The sequence below is a fragment of the Nerophis lumbriciformis genome, linkage group LG17 (genome assembly GCF_033978685.3).
Source record: "Nerophis lumbriciformis linkage group LG17, RoL_Nlum_v2.1, whole genome shotgun sequence".
In the NCBI taxonomy this organism is placed as follows: Eukaryota; Metazoa; Chordata; class Actinopteri; order Syngnathiformes; family Syngnathidae; genus Nerophis; species Nerophis lumbriciformis.
In genome coordinates this window covers 24,255,001-24,273,676 of record NC_084564.2, presented here as the reverse complement: position 1 = coordinate 24,273,676, position 18,676 = coordinate 24,255,001, and the positions used below count along the sequence as shown (strand labels likewise).

The following is an 18,676-nucleotide window of genomic DNA, read 5'->3' as shown; positions in this document are numbered from 1 at the left end:
AACCCAGATGTAAAAAAACGCACAGGATTGTCTGGAGCGTTGTCAGCATGTCTGCGATGTGGACATGATTTTATATATATATTGCAGGTATACCCGTGGACAGCCATCTACAAAATGTAACATTTTTAAGAGGACAGTGGCGGCTTTTAAAAAGAGAAAATCCAACTGGAGCAACAGTGCCAAGCAAGTGTGACGTCATGTTCGCATTAGCCTCTTTTGTCAGGGACATCGAGGGACAGAAGTAGAGTCTCTAAACACGACTACATTTTCTAATAACACCAGAAGAAGATGCAATATTTATTGCTAGTTGTTTTTAGTTTTTTAAAAGTCTGTTCACACTTGAAAACATTTCAACAAAGTACATTGTACAAAAAGCAGCATCAATTGAAAGCATAGCAAAACTATAAAAAATATATATTTTCATTCTCATTAATTAAAACAGATTTGTTTTCAATTTAAATTTACATTTCTTGAGCCCTTTTAAAGAAAATCTTATAATTTTGGGGAAACCCTATATATACAGTGTATATATATATATATATGAATGATAATGCTGTTATTGAGATCAATGTGAGTCAATCAAATGGATGGAGTTCTGTGGGAAATACTGATTAAATTCATTATACATTGAAGGTCAATAGCATGAGCTGGAGTCTCAATTAATAGAAACGATAAAAGAAGAATAGAAAAGAAGAATATTGTTTTTACTATTAATATTATTATTGTTGTTCCAAATATAGTGTAATAATGATATTATATATGTATATGTATATATATATATTTATATATATATGTATATGTGTGTTTATATGTACAGTATATGTATATATAACGTTTATTGATAATTGGCCCTCTTTCTGGGGCAAACCAGGCTTGCTGATGAGAGACGGCCTTCACCCTGACCAGGAAGGCGCCATCATCCTGCCTAAAAACATAGACTACTGTTTAAGTCACATTTGACTAACTACACTAGAGCAAGCCCGGTCACAGGCAATTACAGAGCCTGCTAGTCCGGGTGAGGAGTCAGTTAAGCTAGAACTAGCCAGCACCAGGCTGGATAATTCCTGTACGCATAGCAATTTTCTTAGAATAACACACAACTCACATAATGTGTTTTCTGTTGTGAATGTGTCCGGGGTAGGTATGCATTCTACTGAGGTGGCAAATCATGATGCGTTCAGTCGATCGCAGCATTAAGCAAACAATCTGAAAATTCCCGTCGTATCAATTCCTAGATATGGTCGAAACTATTTAAAGTGCACTACATATAATAAACGCAACATTATTAATATTGCTACTACGGATAATTTAAACAAAAACTCGTCAAAACAGCCCAATACTTATAATATGGGCTTTTTAAACATAAGATCATTGTCTCCCAAAACGTTATTAGTTAATGAGGTCATTGGAGACAACAATCTTAACGTCATTGGTCTTAGCGAAACCTGGCTCAAACCAGACGATTTTTTTGCGCTAAATGAGGCATCTCCTCCTAACTATACGAATGCGCATATTGCCCGTCCCCTTAAAAGGGGTGGGGGTGTCGCACTAATATACAATGAAAACTTTAACCTTACCCCTAACCTAAATAATAAATACAAATCGTTTGAGGTGCTTACTATGAGGTCTGTCGCACCGCTGCCTCTCGATATGGCTGTTATCTACCGCCCCCCAGGGCCCTACTCGGACTTTATCAATGAATTCTCAGAGTTAGTTGCTGATCTAGTGACGCACGCAGACAATATAATCATAATGGGGGACTTTAATATCCATATGAATACCCCATCGGACCCTCAGTGCGTGGCGCTCCAGACTATAATTGATAGCTGTGGTCTTGCACAAATAATAAATGAACCTAAGCATCGCAACGGTAATACGATAGATCTCGTGCTGGTCAGGGGTGTCACCACCTCCAAAGTTATGGTACTCCCGTATACTAAAGTAATGTCCGATCATTACCTTATAAGATTCGAAGTTCTGACTCATTGTCAACAAAGTAATAATAATAACTGCTATAGCAGCCGCAGCATTAATGCTGCCACAACGATGACTCTTGCTGACCTACTGCCTTCGGTAATGGCACCATTCCCAAATTATGTCGGCTCTATTGATAACCTAACTAACAACTTTGACAATGCCCTGCGCAAAACCATTGATAGTATAGCACCGCTAAAACAAAAAAGGGCCCCTAAAAGGCGCACCCCATGGTTTACAGAAGAAACCAGAGCTCATAAATTATCATGTAGAAAGTTGGAACGCAAATGGCGCGCGACCAAGCTTGAGGTTTTCCATCAAGCATGGAGTGACAGTTTAATATCGTATAAACGCATGCTTACCTTAGCTAAAGCTAAATATTACTCAAATCTCATCCGCCTCAACAAAAACGACCCTAAATTTTGTTTAGTACAGTAGCATCGCTAACCCAACAAGGGACTCCTCCCAATAGCTCCACCCACTCGGCAGATGACTTTATGAATTTCTTTAATAAGAAATTAAGGAGATTAAAGACAACGCATCCCAGCTACAACTGGGTTTTATTAACACAGATACAACTGTATCTACGACGGATACTACAATACAAAATAGTCTCTCTCTTTTTGATGAAATAACATTAGAGGAACTATTACGGCGTGTAAGTGGGATAAAACAAACATGTTTACTTGACCCACTTCCTGGGAAACTTATCAAGGAGCTTTTTGTATTATTAGGTCCATCAGTGCTAAATATTATAAACTTATCACTTTCCTCTGGCACTGTTCCCCTAGCATTCAAGAAAGCGGTTATTCATCCTCTGCTCAAAAGACCTAACCTTGATCCTGACCTCATGGTAAACTACCGACCGGTGTCCCACCTTCCCTTTATTTCGAAAATCCTCGAAAAAATTGTCGCACAGCAGCTAAATGAACACTTAGTATCTAACAATCTCTGTGAACCTTTTCAATCCGGTTTCAGGGCAAATCACTCTACGGAGACAGCCCTCGCAAAAATGACTAATGATCTACTGCTAACGATGGATTCTGATGCGTCATCTATGTTGCTGCTTCTTGATCTTAGCGCTGCTTTCGATACCGTCGATCATAATATTTTATTAGAGCGTATCAAAACACGTATTGGTATGTCAGACTTAGCTTTGTCGTGGTTTAACTCTTATCTTACTGACAGGATGCAGTGCGTCTCCCATAATAATGTGACCTCGGACTATGTTAAGGTAACGTGCGGAGTTCCTCAGGGTTCGGTTCTTGGCCCTGCACTTGTTAGTATTTACATGCTGCCGCTAGGCGACATCATACGCAAATACGGTGTTAGCTTTCATTGTTATGCTGATGACACCCAACTCTACATGCCCCTAAAGCTGACCAACACGCCGGATTGTAGTCAGCTGGAGGCGTGTCTTAATGAAATTAAACAATGGATGTCCGCTAACTTCTTGCAACTCAACGCCAAGAAAACGGAAATGCTGATTATCGGTCCTGCTAAACACCGACATTTATTTAAAAATACCACCTTAACATTTGACAACCAAACAATTACACAAGGCGAATCAGTAAAGAATCTGGGTATTATTTTCGACCCAACTCTCTCCTTTGAGTCACACATTAAGAGTGTTACTAAAACGGCCTTCTTTCATCTCCGTAATATCGCTAAAATTCGTTCTATTTTATCCACTAGCGACGCTGAGATCATTATTCATGCGTTCGTTACGTCTCGTCTCCTGTAACGTATTATTTTCGGGTCTCCCTATGTCTAGCATTAAAAGATTACAGTTGGTACAAAATGCGGCTTTTAGACTTTTGACAAGAACAAGAAAGTTTGATCATATTACCGTATTTTCCGCACTATAAGGCGCACCTAAAAACCACAATTTTTCTCAAAAGCTGACAGTGCGCCTAATAACCCGGTGCGCTTTATTACGATTCATTTTCATAAAGTTTCGGTCTCGCAACTTCGGTAAACAGCCGCCATCTTTTTTCCCGGTAGAACAGGAAGCGCTTCTTCTTCTACGCAAGCAACCGCCAAGGAAAGCACCCGCCCCCATAGAACAGGAAGCGCTTCACCCGCCCCCATAGAACAGGAAGCGCTTCACCCGCCCCCGGAAGAAGAAGAAAAAACGCGCGGATATCACCGTACGTTTCATTTCCTGTTTACATCTGTAAAGACCACAAAATGGCTCCTACTAAACGATCCGGGTCATAAAAAGACGCAATCTCTCCATCCGCACACGGATTACTACCGTATTTCACAGCAACTGAACCGCACTGTGGAACGGGAGCACGTACGGTGAATATTCGCTCCACAGGGAATGAGAAGTCATCCTTCACTGTGGTTCTAGCTTGCCATGCTAACTTCCACTCATGGTGATATTCAAAAGGAAGACCTTGCCAAAAGAGACCTTTCCAGCCGGCGTCATCATAAAAGCTAACTCGAAGGGATGGATGGATGAAGAAAAGATGAGCGAGTGGTTAAGGGAAGTTTACGCGAAGCGGCCGGGTGGCTTTTTTCACGCTGCTCTGTCCATGTTGATATATGACTCTATGCGCGCCCACATCACAGATGGTGTCAAAAAACAAGTGAAGCACACAAATACAACACTCGCCGTCATTCCGGGTGGATTAACCAAAGAACTCCAACCGCTGGATATTGGTGTCAACAGGGCATTCAAATCACGACTGCGAACTGCGTGGGAAAAATGGATGACCGAAGGCGAACACACCTTCACTAAGACGGGCAGACAACGCCGGACAACATACGCCAACATCTGCCAGTGGATTGTAAATGCCTGGGCAGATATTTCGGTCACAACTGTGGTCCGAGCTTTCCGGAAGGCAGGATTCACAGAACTGCTGCACAACAACAGCGACACTGAATCCGATGATTTCGAAGAGACGGAGCCCGCCATTTTGGAAGCCACGCTAGCGCAACTTTTCAATTCGGACACCGAAGACGAAGAATTCGAAGGATTTACCGGTACGAATGAAGAATAACTTCAGAAAGTGAGCGCTATGTTTATTTTGTGTGTTGTGTGTTGTGACATTAACGTTCGAGCAACATTACCGGTATGTTGCTATTGCTCTACACCATTTTGAATTTTACTATGTTTGTGATTGCACATTTGTACATTTTGGGACAGAGTTGTTAGAACGCTGGTTTTCAATATATTATTAAAGTTTGACTGAACTATCTGACTGTTTTTTTGACATTCACTTTAGCGCAGCGTTTTTTTGACATTCACTTTAGCGCAGCGTAGGCGCGGCTTTTAGTCCGGGGCGGCTTATTGGTGGACAAAATTATGAAATATGTAATTCATAGAAGGTGCGGCTAATAATCCGGTGCGCCTTATAGTGCGGAAAATACGGTACGCCTATACTGGCTCACCTACACTGGCTTCCTGTGCACTTAAGATGTGACTTTAAGGTTTTACTACTTACGTATAAAATACTACACGGTCTAGCTCCGTCCTATCTTGTCGATTGCATTGTACCATATGTCCCGGCAAGAAATCTGCGTTCAAAGAACTCCGGCTTATTAGTGATTCCCAGAGACCAAAAAAAGTCTGCGGGCTATAGAGCGTTTTCTATTCGGGCTCCAGTACTATGGAATGCCCTCCCGGTAACAATTAGAGATGCTACCTCAGTAGAAGCATTTAAGTCCCATCTTAAAACTCATTTGTATACTCTAGCCTTTAAATAGCCCCCCTGTTAGACCAGTTGATCTGCCGTTTCTTTTCTTCCCTCCTCTGCTCCCCTCTATCCCTTGTGGAGGGGGGTGGGCACAGGTCCGGTGGCCATGGATGAAGTGCTGGCTGTCCAGAATCGGGACCCGGGGTGGACCGCTCGCCTGTGCATTGGCTGGGAATATCTCTGCGCTGCTGACCCGTCTCCGCTCGGGATGGTGTCCTGCTGGCCCCACTATGGACTGGACTCTTACTATTATGTTGGATCCACTATGGACTGGACTCTCACAATATTATGTCAGACCCACTCGACATCCATTGCTTTCGGTCTCCCCTAGAGGGGGGGGTTACCCACATATGCGGTTCTCTCCAAGGTTTCTCATAGTCATTCACATCGACGTCCCACTGGGGTGAGTTTTTCCTTGCCCTTATGTGGGCTTTGTACTGTCGTTGTGGCTTGTGCAGCCCTTTGAGACACTTGTGATTTAGGGCTATATAAATAAACATTGATTGATTGATTGATTGATATATATATATATGTATGTATATATATATATATATATATATATATATATATATATATATATATATATATATATATATATATATATATATATATATATATATATATATATATATATATTCATACATACAGTACATATATACACACATATATATATATATATATATATATACTTGTTTAAACCGTTTTAATAAAAATACATGCACATACCAATTTTGCAAATTAAATGATAATGGTTTCTCCTACATCAGTGTGGGTCAACCAAATAGATTGCAGACTATATGTATGACTAAACTGAGCAAAATGACACAAGATGGTTTCTATAGAAATACAAAATGCAAAATACACACTTGTCATTCTAGAATTCATTATTTCCCCATTAAACAATTCATTGAGAAACACAAATTCTTGACAAATGGCTTTTTAAATTGTGTTTGTTGTGGTGAAATGTATGTATTTTGAATTCTTTATCGTTTATCTACAGTAACTGTTGATGTCATAGCAACACATTATGGATTTTAGTAGGTTTGTGACTTGAGCTGACAAAAGCTTTGAACTGCAGAGGCACATATGCAACTATTTCTTGTCTTGCTAGATTGTGTCAAATTCCTGGGCTACGTGCAGTGCAGAGCTACAGCTCGCTGTAATCAAGTTTGTCTATGAGATAAAGAATGTTGGCGCAGTCATTGTTCATCTGTGTCGCCTCTGTGCACGAGGGACGTCTAGATGGCTGTCTTGTACCTGTTAGATTCTTGAGATTAAAAAAAAGTGGAATTTGTCCAGTCTGTCACAAGATATTCGCTTACCTATAAGAGCTCCACTTGTACAGACAAGACATTGTTGACTGATTCATTTTCTGTGAAGGATGCGTCTTTATTCGTCACAACTCTGATAGTTTGAATGGCATTATAACAGGAGAAGCAGGTAAGAACATGCTGATACTACATATTTTAACAAGAAGCACAGGGATTAGTTAAAAAAAAAAAAAGATGGATTTTTAAGACCTTTCTTCTGATGATGCAATACATTCAAAACCACTTGGTGGGTTTACAATGTTCTGTTTTTTTAAATTATCACTCAAGTGCATCGAATGCAGAGCCAGCAAAGGAATTACCAACAAACGTTTTATCTCTTTAAATTATGTATCAGTAACCTTTCAATTTCCACATGACATTTTGCAAAATGTTTTTTTTTCTCCTCAAAAAGGCCAGAATTTCATAATAGGCTGTTGGGTTTCAGCAAGGTTTTGAGTTCTAGTAATTTTATTTTAGTATGATGTATTTCAATCCCAGGTTTCCACTCCAGTCTGCATTGTGTCAGTGATGTGGTGTAGCGCAGAAGAAAAAGTCCATCAGAAAGGGAGAAAAGAGACTCATCATTCGTCATGCCGATCAAACTTGCAAAGAGGCTAAGCAGCAAAAGAAATAGTAAGTTCTTTTTTGCAGGCGAGATTTTCTCTACCATTTCATGACAGCATGACACCTGATTTGTTTAACGTCACGTCATTCAACTGAAAGTAAACAATCTTAAGAATGGTAGAATAAATATGTAGATTAGAATATTTTTTTTCTATATACTATCACATTACACTCCTGTGCAAAGGTCTCCAATGTCCATATATCATTTCTATGTGTCTGTAATGTCAAGCACAAACACAAGAAAAATAAGGTTAAACTAGTATTTTGTGGAGTTTGACCTCTTGTTACAATATATTTTTATTGGTCAAATACTATGTATATATATATGTATATATATATATATATATATATATATACTGTATATACAAATGTACCACAAAATTACAAATTCAAGTATACACAAAAATCAATGTTATTGATAATCCGTAGTCTCCTCCACTACGGGCAGCAAGACAAGTAATAGCTTTGTAAGACGGTGGCGTATAATACTGCTGCATCCATAGCTAAGGTACAGCAACTGGCTAAATTAATGTCAATGCGGTTCTAGGAATAGTATCTTTTAGAAAAAGATGGTACTCATTTTTGTGCCAGTATTGAGCAGAGCATGTGTAAAAAGTGGTATATCTAAAGCAGGATTTGACTGGCTGTGCTTTCTTCAAACCAGAGCTCCTAAAGGACCATGCCAAGTATGATCTTCTCATCAGCCTTGGCCTGCAGGGTTTCTATCCTTCTCAACTGGAACCAGCATCAATACTGGACCTTAGTACATGGACCTTGGAGAACCAAGACCCCCAAGAACCAAAGGATCTGCCACAATCATTTCTTCAAAGGCTTTGGCTGCTTTGTCCAGATGCTCGATGTCCTTCATGCAAAGCTCTTTCAAATTTTAATGGCACTGCTGATTGTGGAGGAGTGAGTCCTTGTGCCTCAGTCAGTCATCTTGATGTCGTGTCAGCTGTCTTTATGTGTGCCAGCACTTTCCTCCAGCAGGAGATGACTGCGCGCATGATGCAGTGTCAGTTTGCTGTGCCCTTGATACTTCCTCCCATGGATGCAGAAGAGGCAAGTAGCTTCCTCCTTTGGCCTTTGAGAGGTGTTGTGAGACAATGGAAGATTAAAGAAAGTGTCCAAGACGCAGTTTTAGCAAGCACGTTCATGCCAATGATCACATGTGTTAGGCTTGGTAGCTGCAGTATCTCCAAGTCTGAGGTGCTAAACCACATCATCGGTGGTGAAACATTTCTTCACAGAGGAATGCAAGCGGGAGAACCACCTCGAAGGCTCTCCAACGGTCTTGTTGAAATCGGATGGTATCTTCCCAGTGGCGACCCTAACGGAGACACTTTTCCTGTGCCAGTGATTTTGTCTAACCTACGAGGAGATGCAAGCAAGCATGAAAAATGCCTCTTCCTCCTCTGCCAGGCATCTTCAGCTGTTTTTGTTTTCTGTGAAAGTCCAAAGGAAAAAGAGAAGCAACTACTCACCTCCTGCAAGGACATTACCACCAAGCTCTTTTTGATTGACCTCTCACAGACTGAGACCAGTGAGGACAGAATTGTGGGATTTCTTGATCAGGACCTCAAGGAAGAGCTAGGTCTTCCTGATGGATCCGTCCTATCGGGAAGTTCTTTGAATGCAGATAACCTTAAATTAGTACTTTGTGATGCTATTAAACATTCACTACCAGACCTGAGCTTTACAACAATGGAGGCAGTTTCCAAGTTAGCAGCGGAGCAGGGGTTTCATTGTGATGAAGAGACACTCTGCAAAAAGGCAATGGACAAAGCAGAGGGAGTTTTGAAACATCTAGAGATGGGACCTGCGCTTTTTAGGGACAAAGAGCTGCCTTTGCAGGGAGCTTCGTGGAGCAGGTTGGCTCAAATTGGCAAAGAGGAAAGTAAAAAACAACAACAAGCTGATCCTGTATTGCAAAAAGAAAAGGAAGACATCTTGGTGAGTTTGAGCAGCTACGAAATGACTCGATCAATGAAGGTCTTTACAGAAGCGATTTTAAGCACTGATAAAACAGAGAGGACATATTTCCTCTGTTGGATGAGGGTGAAACTTAGACTGTTGCAAATGCAACAGCAAATCAATCTAAAAGATCTTCTGATAAAGCAGAAGACAGACGAGAACAGTGACATTCCTGAACAAACTGAGTTTCAAAAAGGAGCCAATGATGCCAGCAATAATAGTCTTTACACAGATTCAACGTTTGAGGATGAGGAAGTCGAGCCACGTATAGACATCTATCTGGAATTACCCAATTCAGAGAAAGAAGTAAGCTTGAAGCACAAGTCGCAAACTGAAAAAGACGGCGAATCAGAGAGTCTGCACTTGTCAAGCGAAAAAGTGTCAGTAGCCACTGAAGAGATTCTTGACAATAACATCTCTTTAAGCGGAGTGCTCAAAGAAAATGGAACCTTAGGCATTCACTGCAATGACGAGACTTTTTCTACTGAACAGGAAATGAACCAAAATGCTTCCATCAACTGTCTGGAAGTAACGTCTTCAGAACCAATTCAACCCATTCCCTTTTTTCTGGGCCTTGAGCACTTTTTGCGGGAGATGGGCCTCATTTTTGAACTCAGCCACATTCACAGCCACAAAGTGCCACGATTTCCAAATGTTGCTGCTGATTTGCTCCTCAATGGGATACCGTTGGAACTCATGGATGGGGACGCCTCAAACGTTCCTATGCACTGGGTAGGCTGCGTCTTTGCAGAGGTCAAACGGCGTCTTCCCCGAGAGCGCTTTAAGACGCTAACGAGCCTCGGAGTGCATCATACAAGGAATGCTGAGATTCTCTCAGCGTTGTTTAGCGTGAAATTCCCATGTGAATTTCCAAGATCTACAAGAGGGGTGTACATAGTTGCCCTACGGTTGTCGCCTGAGCTCAAAAATAAGCTTAACTGTGATTGTCTATTGGTAATAGACGTTGAGGGTCTTTGCTCAAATTCCCCAGATCCTGAAAACAACTCTCAGATCCATGATAATGAGATGGCGACTGTTGCAACAGGACTCAGTGATGTCTTGTTACAAAACATCTACTCACTTGCAATATCTGAGTTTGAGGCGAGCCTCACTATTGCAGTTAATGCTCTGCTACGCATCAAAGAAGGTGGCTCCATGCCCATCTGCAAAGTGTTGGTCCGAGATGAAGGAATTCATACCATAGTAGAAGGTACGCAGTTAAAACGCGTATCAGCCATTCTACAGAAAAGAGAGACTGATAATGCAGTAACACACAACGCAAAGACCAAAGGATCAGTCCGCTATATCAAGCCTTGGTACAATGAGCCTCTCTCAGTTGATCCACATCATAGTGAAGCTCTCTTGACAATAAAGCGTACCCTCTTTGGGGCACTGAAGAAGGCTGCAGCTCAGTCACAAACTACCTTACCTGAATTCATGATCCGTCTGAGTTCGGTTTGGGAGGCCGTCAAAGCAGAATCCTTCTCTGTTAGTCTACAAGAAACAGACGTGGCCTTCGCCTTCTCTATATTTTGTACAGAGCTCTCTCAGTGGGAGAATGAACTAATGGAACACATGGAATGCTGGATTAAGAGCACAACAAAAAGAATCGCCTGTACTAAGCCAGATGCTTTGGATCTTTACAGCCAAAATGACCTCTTGTGTCAACTAAAGGATGAAGCCAGAAAGGAGGTCAAAGTCGAAATAAATACACACCAGGCAAAAGTGGAAGCCCATTTGATGGGAAACAAAAAGCTGAATGGCTACATTAAAATGCTTAAACCAATCCTCATGAATAGCATAAATGAGCTTCAAGAACGATTGACAAAGGCAACCATACAAAGGCTAGACAGAATCAATGAGAACCACTGTTATTATTCTCAGCAGAACACAATGGACATTGCACTGGAAAATGAACAAAACTCCAAGCTTCATTCACTGTTAGAGTGCAGTAAATCCAAAAAACATCTCTTCGAAGACAAACAACTGGAAGAAGAGTTTGAGGATATGTGGAATAATGCAATGTCCACCTTTAACTTCAGGCTTTCAGAAAAAGAAGATATTACTAAAAGAGTGATGATTATTCTGAAAGAGAATCTCATCCGCCATGGTCTCCAAAAGCACTTGAATAAGATCGTAGGCATAGGTCAAAATCAGACGACTTGTTTTAGAGTTGATGGTCAGTACTTTGGATACCGCAACAGAATTAAACACATGTTTGAAGACAAAAACCATCCACACAGAGTCAAAGCCCAGGAGCTTGCACTTAACATCATCGAGCAATACAAACAGTTTGTTGCGGAAAAAGCCCGTTTACTGCAACATTTCTCTGACAGTGCCATCACTGAGCTGTTAGAAATAATTGATAAAGCTTTGACAGAAACACCACTAGAAACCAGAACAGTTTTTGAGGTGGATCTGAAAGTCTTCCTGTGCAATGCTGCTTGCAATGACTTCCAAAAACTTCATGACCGCTATGACAAGGACGCAGAACTTTTGATGAGCATTAACGCAAAAAAAAGCACGCTGATGGCTGAATTCATCTATCAGTTCCGAAAGAGAGATCATAGTCGGAGGTTGGCTCATCGATTCTTGACAGAAGTCATCATGCCTACTGTGATGGACTACATCTATAAACCTTTAGGGATGCAAATTGTGGAGGAGATTCAAAGTACTTCTCCAGAGTATCTATCCCCGCAGGCTTTCCACAGGTGTTTACTGGAAGAGCTCATCAAGGAAGACAAGTTTGAAAGCTTTATGGACTACTTGTTCTCCTATGACACCTTCAGGCAGAGAAGGATCCAGGAGAAAGTGGCAGCTCACTTGTTGGAGTCAAACATGAACACGAGGAGGCTTGAACGACTTGGAGAAATCATCGGAAAGATCGCAGCAGCCATCAGCCAGATGGCAGAAGGCACAATCGGAGTGCTCAGCGACACCAAACCACTGCTGGAAAGAGTCTGCCTTATCCTGGAGGCAGATGGAGATGTATGTGTCCCGTGGGAGTTCCTGAATGGACCGCTCTACAGCATCACCACTGAATGGGATCCCTTCATCACATGTTTAATGGAGTTACTGGCAGGACTGCGGTTGGAGCTGGCTCAGGACTTCTCCCAAAATGTGGAGAGCAAACAGCTACTTCAGTGCCTTCCCATTCAACCAAGCGACTTGCTTTTCAGCAAGGTGAAAGGCTGTGAAGCCCGGTGTCCTATGTGCAAAACGCCATGTGAACTGAAAAAAAATGGACATCATGTTCACGAGTCATCGATTCACAGGCCCAAATACCTGTGTCCTTCCACTTATCTGTTTCAAAGCAGTTCTCTTGAAAGTACAACTCCAGCTGACATGGACCCACAAGATGTTGCAGTGGCATGCTGCAAGCTCAATGCCCTCCATCCGGAGTGGAACCTTTCATCTGAGAAGACACCAAGTCCATACTGGAGGTAGGCTTAGAAAGTCAGCATACTGTTTTTTGGTTTTAATCAAGTTTTGTTTTCCTGCATAACATAAGCCTGTTTTTGTTTTACTTTTTAGGTATGTGTTAGTAAGAGTTAATGAAAAGTTTGCAAAGGAACACAAGAAGCTGCCAGCCCGGATTCCAGAAGAGTGGAAGATGATCACACAGGAGGAGGCCTTAGACAGTCTAAGAGATGACGTCCTTCTCGATGAACAGCCCTAGAAGCTAGCTTCATTTTATGTTTCTCATTTTATTTATTGCTCATATTGCTTGGTGATGGGGAAAGTCATAATAAATGGACTTGCTTTTATTTTTAAAAGGCTCTTTTTTTCTAAGTTCTTACAGCACCATTCTATAGTTTACCTAAATTCTGATTCTGTTTGATTTTGACTTTGACCAGACCTGGGCATTCTGCAGCCCGCTTTGTGCGTCCGTGTCTGGCCCGCGTGAGGCCAATCATAAATTACAAAATACATTTTAAAAAGTTTTTATAGTGTGCAATACAACGGTGCTGCTTTTGTTTTGAAAAGCGTTATTTGTATTACTTCCGTGGGGACGTATGCGCGTGCGTGATTGTGAGTGAATGTGAACAGCGGCAATCACAAATTACAAAATAAAGTTTAAAAAACATTATGTCGTGCGCGCAATACAACTGTGCTGCTTTTATTTTGAAAAGTGTTATTTATGGACGTATGTCCGTGTGTAACCTGTGAGTGAAGGTGCCCAGCGACAAGTGATGAGACGCTAAAAAGAGAAAAGTTGATGACAAATGCCGTGTTTTCAACAAGACATGGACTGCCAAGTATTTCTTTACAGAAATTAAAGGTAAAGCCGTGTGCTTAATTTGTGGTACACAGGTTGCTGTGTTTAAAGAATATAATTTGAATCGCCACTACACGACGAAGCACGAGGAAAAATACCGGAATCTGTCTGATGAAGCGCGCACAAGGGAGGTTGATGCGTTGATGGTAAAATTGCAAACCCAACAAGGACTTTTTGCCAAATTTCACACCTCCAGAATGCAGCCGTCAGGACAAGTTTCATCATTTCTCACAAAATCGTCAGAAAAAGTAAGGCGTTTTCTGACGGAGTGTTTGTTAAGGAGTGCTTATTGGACTCTGTTGCGCTGATATGCCCGGAAATTTGGAGCTTCAGCTGAAAAACAAAACGGCCGACTTTGACTGTTTTTTGCTGGCTTTGGATGAAAGCTGCGATGTACGTGACACGTCCAGCTGCTCATCTTCTTACGTGGGATAACTGTATACTTTCAAATCACGGAAGAGCTGGCAGCCATGCAGTCAATTAAAAGAGACAACCACAGGTAATGACTTGTTCACATAGGTAAATGCGTGTTTAGACATGTTAGGACTGAAATGGGACAAGCTGGCAGGTGTGACAACAGATGGTTGTCCAAATCTGACGGGGGAAAATGTTGGACTTTTAAAGAGGATGCAGGATAAACTTTGAATTAACCCTGTGCAGAAATTGACATTTTTGCATTGTATTATACATCAGGAAGTGTTGTGTAAGACAGTGTTAAAAATAAAACCATCAAAAATCAATCAATCTTTATTTATATAGCCCTAAATCACAAGTGTCTCAAAGGGCTGCACAAGCCACAACGACATCCTCGGTACAAAGCCCACATACGGGCAAGGAAAACTCACCCCAGTGGGACGTCGATGTGAATGACTATGAGAAACCTTGGAGAGGACCGCATATGTGGGTAACCCCCCCCCCCCCTAGGGGAGACCGAAAGCAATGGATGTCGAGTGGGTCTGACATAATATTGTGAGAGTCCAGTCCAAAACAATCTGCTTTTGGTATAAAGTTATGTTAAATGAAAGTACTATCATTATGATTATTATTATTAATTATTATTATTATTATTATTTATCTTACGGTATATCAAAAATAATATTGAGCAAAATTTTATTGAAATATTGTCGATGTGGCCCTCCAGCAGTGCTCGGGTTGCTCACGCGGCCCCCGGTAAAAATTAATTGCCCACCCCTGACTTAGACTGTGAGATCTCTAACGATCTAAAATCTGCTGGTAGATTTCAACAGGTCAAGTAGCAGCACCGGGCTGAAATCTGAGTGGAAGAAAGCTGTTGCGTAAACCGAAGAAGTACAAAGAAATGGGCAGAAATGAAATGAGAAGAATGGACAATTCAGACAATACTAAAAATACAAATAAGTCCAAATACCGAACATTTTCCTCATGCAATGGTCCAGGAACCGAAAACTTTAGATACTTCAATGAATATTTTATTATAGGTCCTTGGGCCTCATGCATTAAGAGCTGTGTGCATTTCTTACAACAAATTCAGATGTATGAATGTGTGCACACGTATTAATTCAAGCACCTTTCTTTTTTGTATCCCAGTCAAGGTGGAAATGAGCCCCCATTTAAATACACAAAACATATTAAAATTAGCCATGTGCCTTGGATTTCTCATTTGCACAATCAGAAAACACAAAGATAACGATCAAGACTGCAAAATAGAAGAATTTCACTGACAATGACTTGCAGGTGCTTTTTGCTGGAGTGTAAAAAATGTACCTTATTCCACGGTTGTTGCAAGTTACTGCAACAGTGCATGCGCTGAGGAAAAAGTGTGGTTTAGTATTTCACACTTAACCCACAGCTTTTTAAAATGAGTGTACTTTGCACACAGCTGGCATGGCATACCAACCGAGCCATGCCGCCCCAAATGTTTCCTGTTGCCATATACATATTCATCATATGATAGTGCTTTTAGAGCACTATGTGTGCAGTCAGTAGCTCTGTTTAGGACAATTGGGTGTCGGTGCATTTTTGCAAATTGCGCAAAAATACCGGCCTGTTCTGCTGCATTGCATGGAAAATTAACTGCATGGGTGTTCATATGTCTCTGATGTGCACATGAATCAGTCTGAGGAGAGTTCGTTTGCACATTTTTAATTCAAACAGTTGCCCAGTATCACCTCTGTGTGTCGCCAAAATATCCACAGCATGTGAGCACGTGAGCCATGAAGTTGGCGTGAGGCAGCGCAATTTTGATACTTTGCCGTGAAAAAGAGTCGTACGCCAGGTTTTTATGCGAACGGCAAAAGTGGAACTGCACTTATTTATTTTAAATGTTGCCTATTATCCACAATCCTTATGTGAGACAAGCACAAATATGTTTTTCTTTCATTACATTACATTCATACATTCTAACTCGTAAATAAACACTAGCAAAAGTCAGCTAACAATGGAGGTAATGGGAGTTATTGTATCTATTGCGCTTATAAAGTGGCCAAACACCTCCATCAATGTTTTATACACATGCTGTAAGTATATATGTAATGTAGTAACAGGCACATTCATAATGACATGTAATATTTACCTATTTTGCTTAGAGATGTCCGATAATATCGGCAGTCCGATATTATCGGCCGATAAATGCTTTAAAATGTAATATCGGAAATTATCGGTATCGGTTTCAAAATTATCGGTATCGGTTTCAAAAAGTAAAATTCATGACTTCTTAAAACGCCGTTGTGTACACGGACGTAGGGAGAAGTACAGAGCGCCAATAAACCTTAAAGGCACTGCCTTTGCATGCCGGCCCAATCACATAATATCTACGGCTTTTCACACACATAAGTGAATGCCACGCATACTTGGCCAACAGCCATACAGGTCACACTGAGGGTGGCCGTATAAACAACTTTAACACTGATACAAATATGTGCCACACTGTGAACCCACACCAAACAAGAATGACAAACACGTTTCGGGAGAACATCCGCACCGTAACACAACAGAACAAATACCCAGAACCCCTTGCAGCATTAACTCTTCCGGGACGCTACTAAATACACCCCCCGATACCCCTTACCCCCCCCCCACCTCAACCTCCTCATGCTCTCTCAGGGTGAGCATGTCCCAAATTCCAAGTTGCTGTTTTGAGACATGTTAAAAAAAAAAATGCACTTTGTGACTTCAATAATAAATATGGCAGTGCCATTTTTTTTCCATAACTTGAGTTGATTTATTTTGGAAAACCTTGTTACATTGTTTAATGCATCCAGCGGGGCATCACAACAAAATTAGGCATAATAATGTGTTTATTCCACGACTGCATATATCGGTATCGGTTGATATCGGAATCAGTAATTAAGAGTTGGACAATATCGGAATATCGTATATCGGCAAAAAAGCCATTATCGGACATCTCTAATTTTGCTCTTATTAAGCATACAGCAACATATTCATTTCACAGACACATCACAACTTTCACATTTTTCTTCAACAACCACTAATCATGCAGACTTCAATAGAGACAACAAGGACTACTTTGAAAAAAAATTATGATTTTTGAGCCTGCATATAAGGAGGATGAGCTACAAGTTTTAGAAGCTGAGTGTTAAACAGGTCCAGTATGTAGCTGTATTGCTAAGTGCTAAACAAGAAATACAAACATCATAAAACAATCCCTCGCTGTGCAATGTCTGCTCTCACTGGGATGCCGACTGATGGGATGTTGATATCGTCCCGTTTCAAAGAAGAGTTAATCATAATCCTCATGTAAGTATAAAAAAGGGGGTGCAGACGAATGTCTTATCGTGTCTTTCTCGCTATATCTCGGTCTAAGTTAACCAACTTCTCGGTTTATGGCCACAAACTTTTACTACACAAGTGAGCGGCATGATTTATAATCAAGACAAACTTTCTTTTGTTACGTCTTTGTGATCAATGCGCCGGTAAAAGTAGTTCCTCTGCATTATTGCTTTTAATAACAATATCGCTGGTATTTGGTTAATATTCAGGTCCCAAAATGTAAATGTAGTATTGTTAGCGGTTTTTTATGTTTTTAGAGGGTTTTATGGGTGCAATAGACTCAATGAAGAAGTGACTCCCATTAGTGGTGCAGTGCCCTTTTAATACATAAGGCCCCAGGTTATTACGGGACTGTGTCTGGGTCCGCACTCGGACCGTGGCCTGCCAGTTAGTGATCCCTGCATTAGTAACACCAGCACAATTTGTACCTGTAGCCTTCTCGAGAGAGTCAATTACAACCAAACATTATATTCGAAGAGGCAACATTTTAATTACAGCCATTTTTTTTTTGATCTCATCAAAAGTGGTTTCTTTTTCGCAAACCACAATTTTTCCAGTCGCCATTCTTTGTGTTCTATACTCTCGATGCAGTAACAAGAATCGATCATACCTTCAATTGTCTGTCAGAGACATGTCATTTTCCTGAATGTATTCTCCACTTGAAAAAAGTGTGAAACGGCTTCAGGAGAAGAATTTTTGGGCTGTCAAGTGTCCAATTGGCATCACACATCCGGCTGTAGTAATACAAGGTGGTGGTATTACTATTATTATTGTTGTACATATAGCGCTTTAAATGACATATGGCCAGATGTATATGCTAAATACTTATACATAAATGTATAAAATGTTTAAAAGAAGCCTAAAATTAGATTTTAGAGTTTTGTTTTGTTGACTGTAAGGATGTGTTGTTTTCTTCTATTTCCTCTGTCCTGGCTGCTCAGTACAAAAGGACAATAAGGGGACATCAATATTAAAACATGTCACTCCTCTGCTATGCGTCATCACAGATAAAATGGTAAGCAAGCAAATGATTTCTGTTTTCC

At 40.8% G+C, this 18,676-nt stretch overlaps 1 protein-coding gene across 2 annotated transcripts in view; it reads left to right on the top strand.

Annotated features, from left to right (window-relative positions):
* The window catches only part of gvin1l2 (GTPase, very large interferon inducible 1-like 2), a 29,589-nt gene extending 16,236 nt beyond the window's left edge, over positions 1-13,353 (top strand). Inside the window, exons 1-4 of one of the 2 annotated variants that reach the window (XM_061972821.2) lie at positions 6,955-7,118; positions 7,487-7,621; positions 8,277-13,029; positions 13,121-13,353. In XM_061972821.2, coding sequence (XP_061828805.2) covers positions 7,579-7,621; positions 8,277-13,029; positions 13,121-13,265 — 4,941 coding nt within the window. In that variant the 5' untranslated portion in view covers positions 6,955-7,118; positions 7,487-7,578 and the 3' untranslated portion in view covers positions 13,266-13,353. Of the gene's footprint in view, positions 1-6,954; positions 7,119-7,486; positions 7,622-8,276; positions 13,030-13,120 lie in introns of those variants that run through there. The other variant, XM_061972822.2, reaches the window with a different exon arrangement.
* Positions 13,354-18,676: the final 5,323 nt, after the last annotated feature.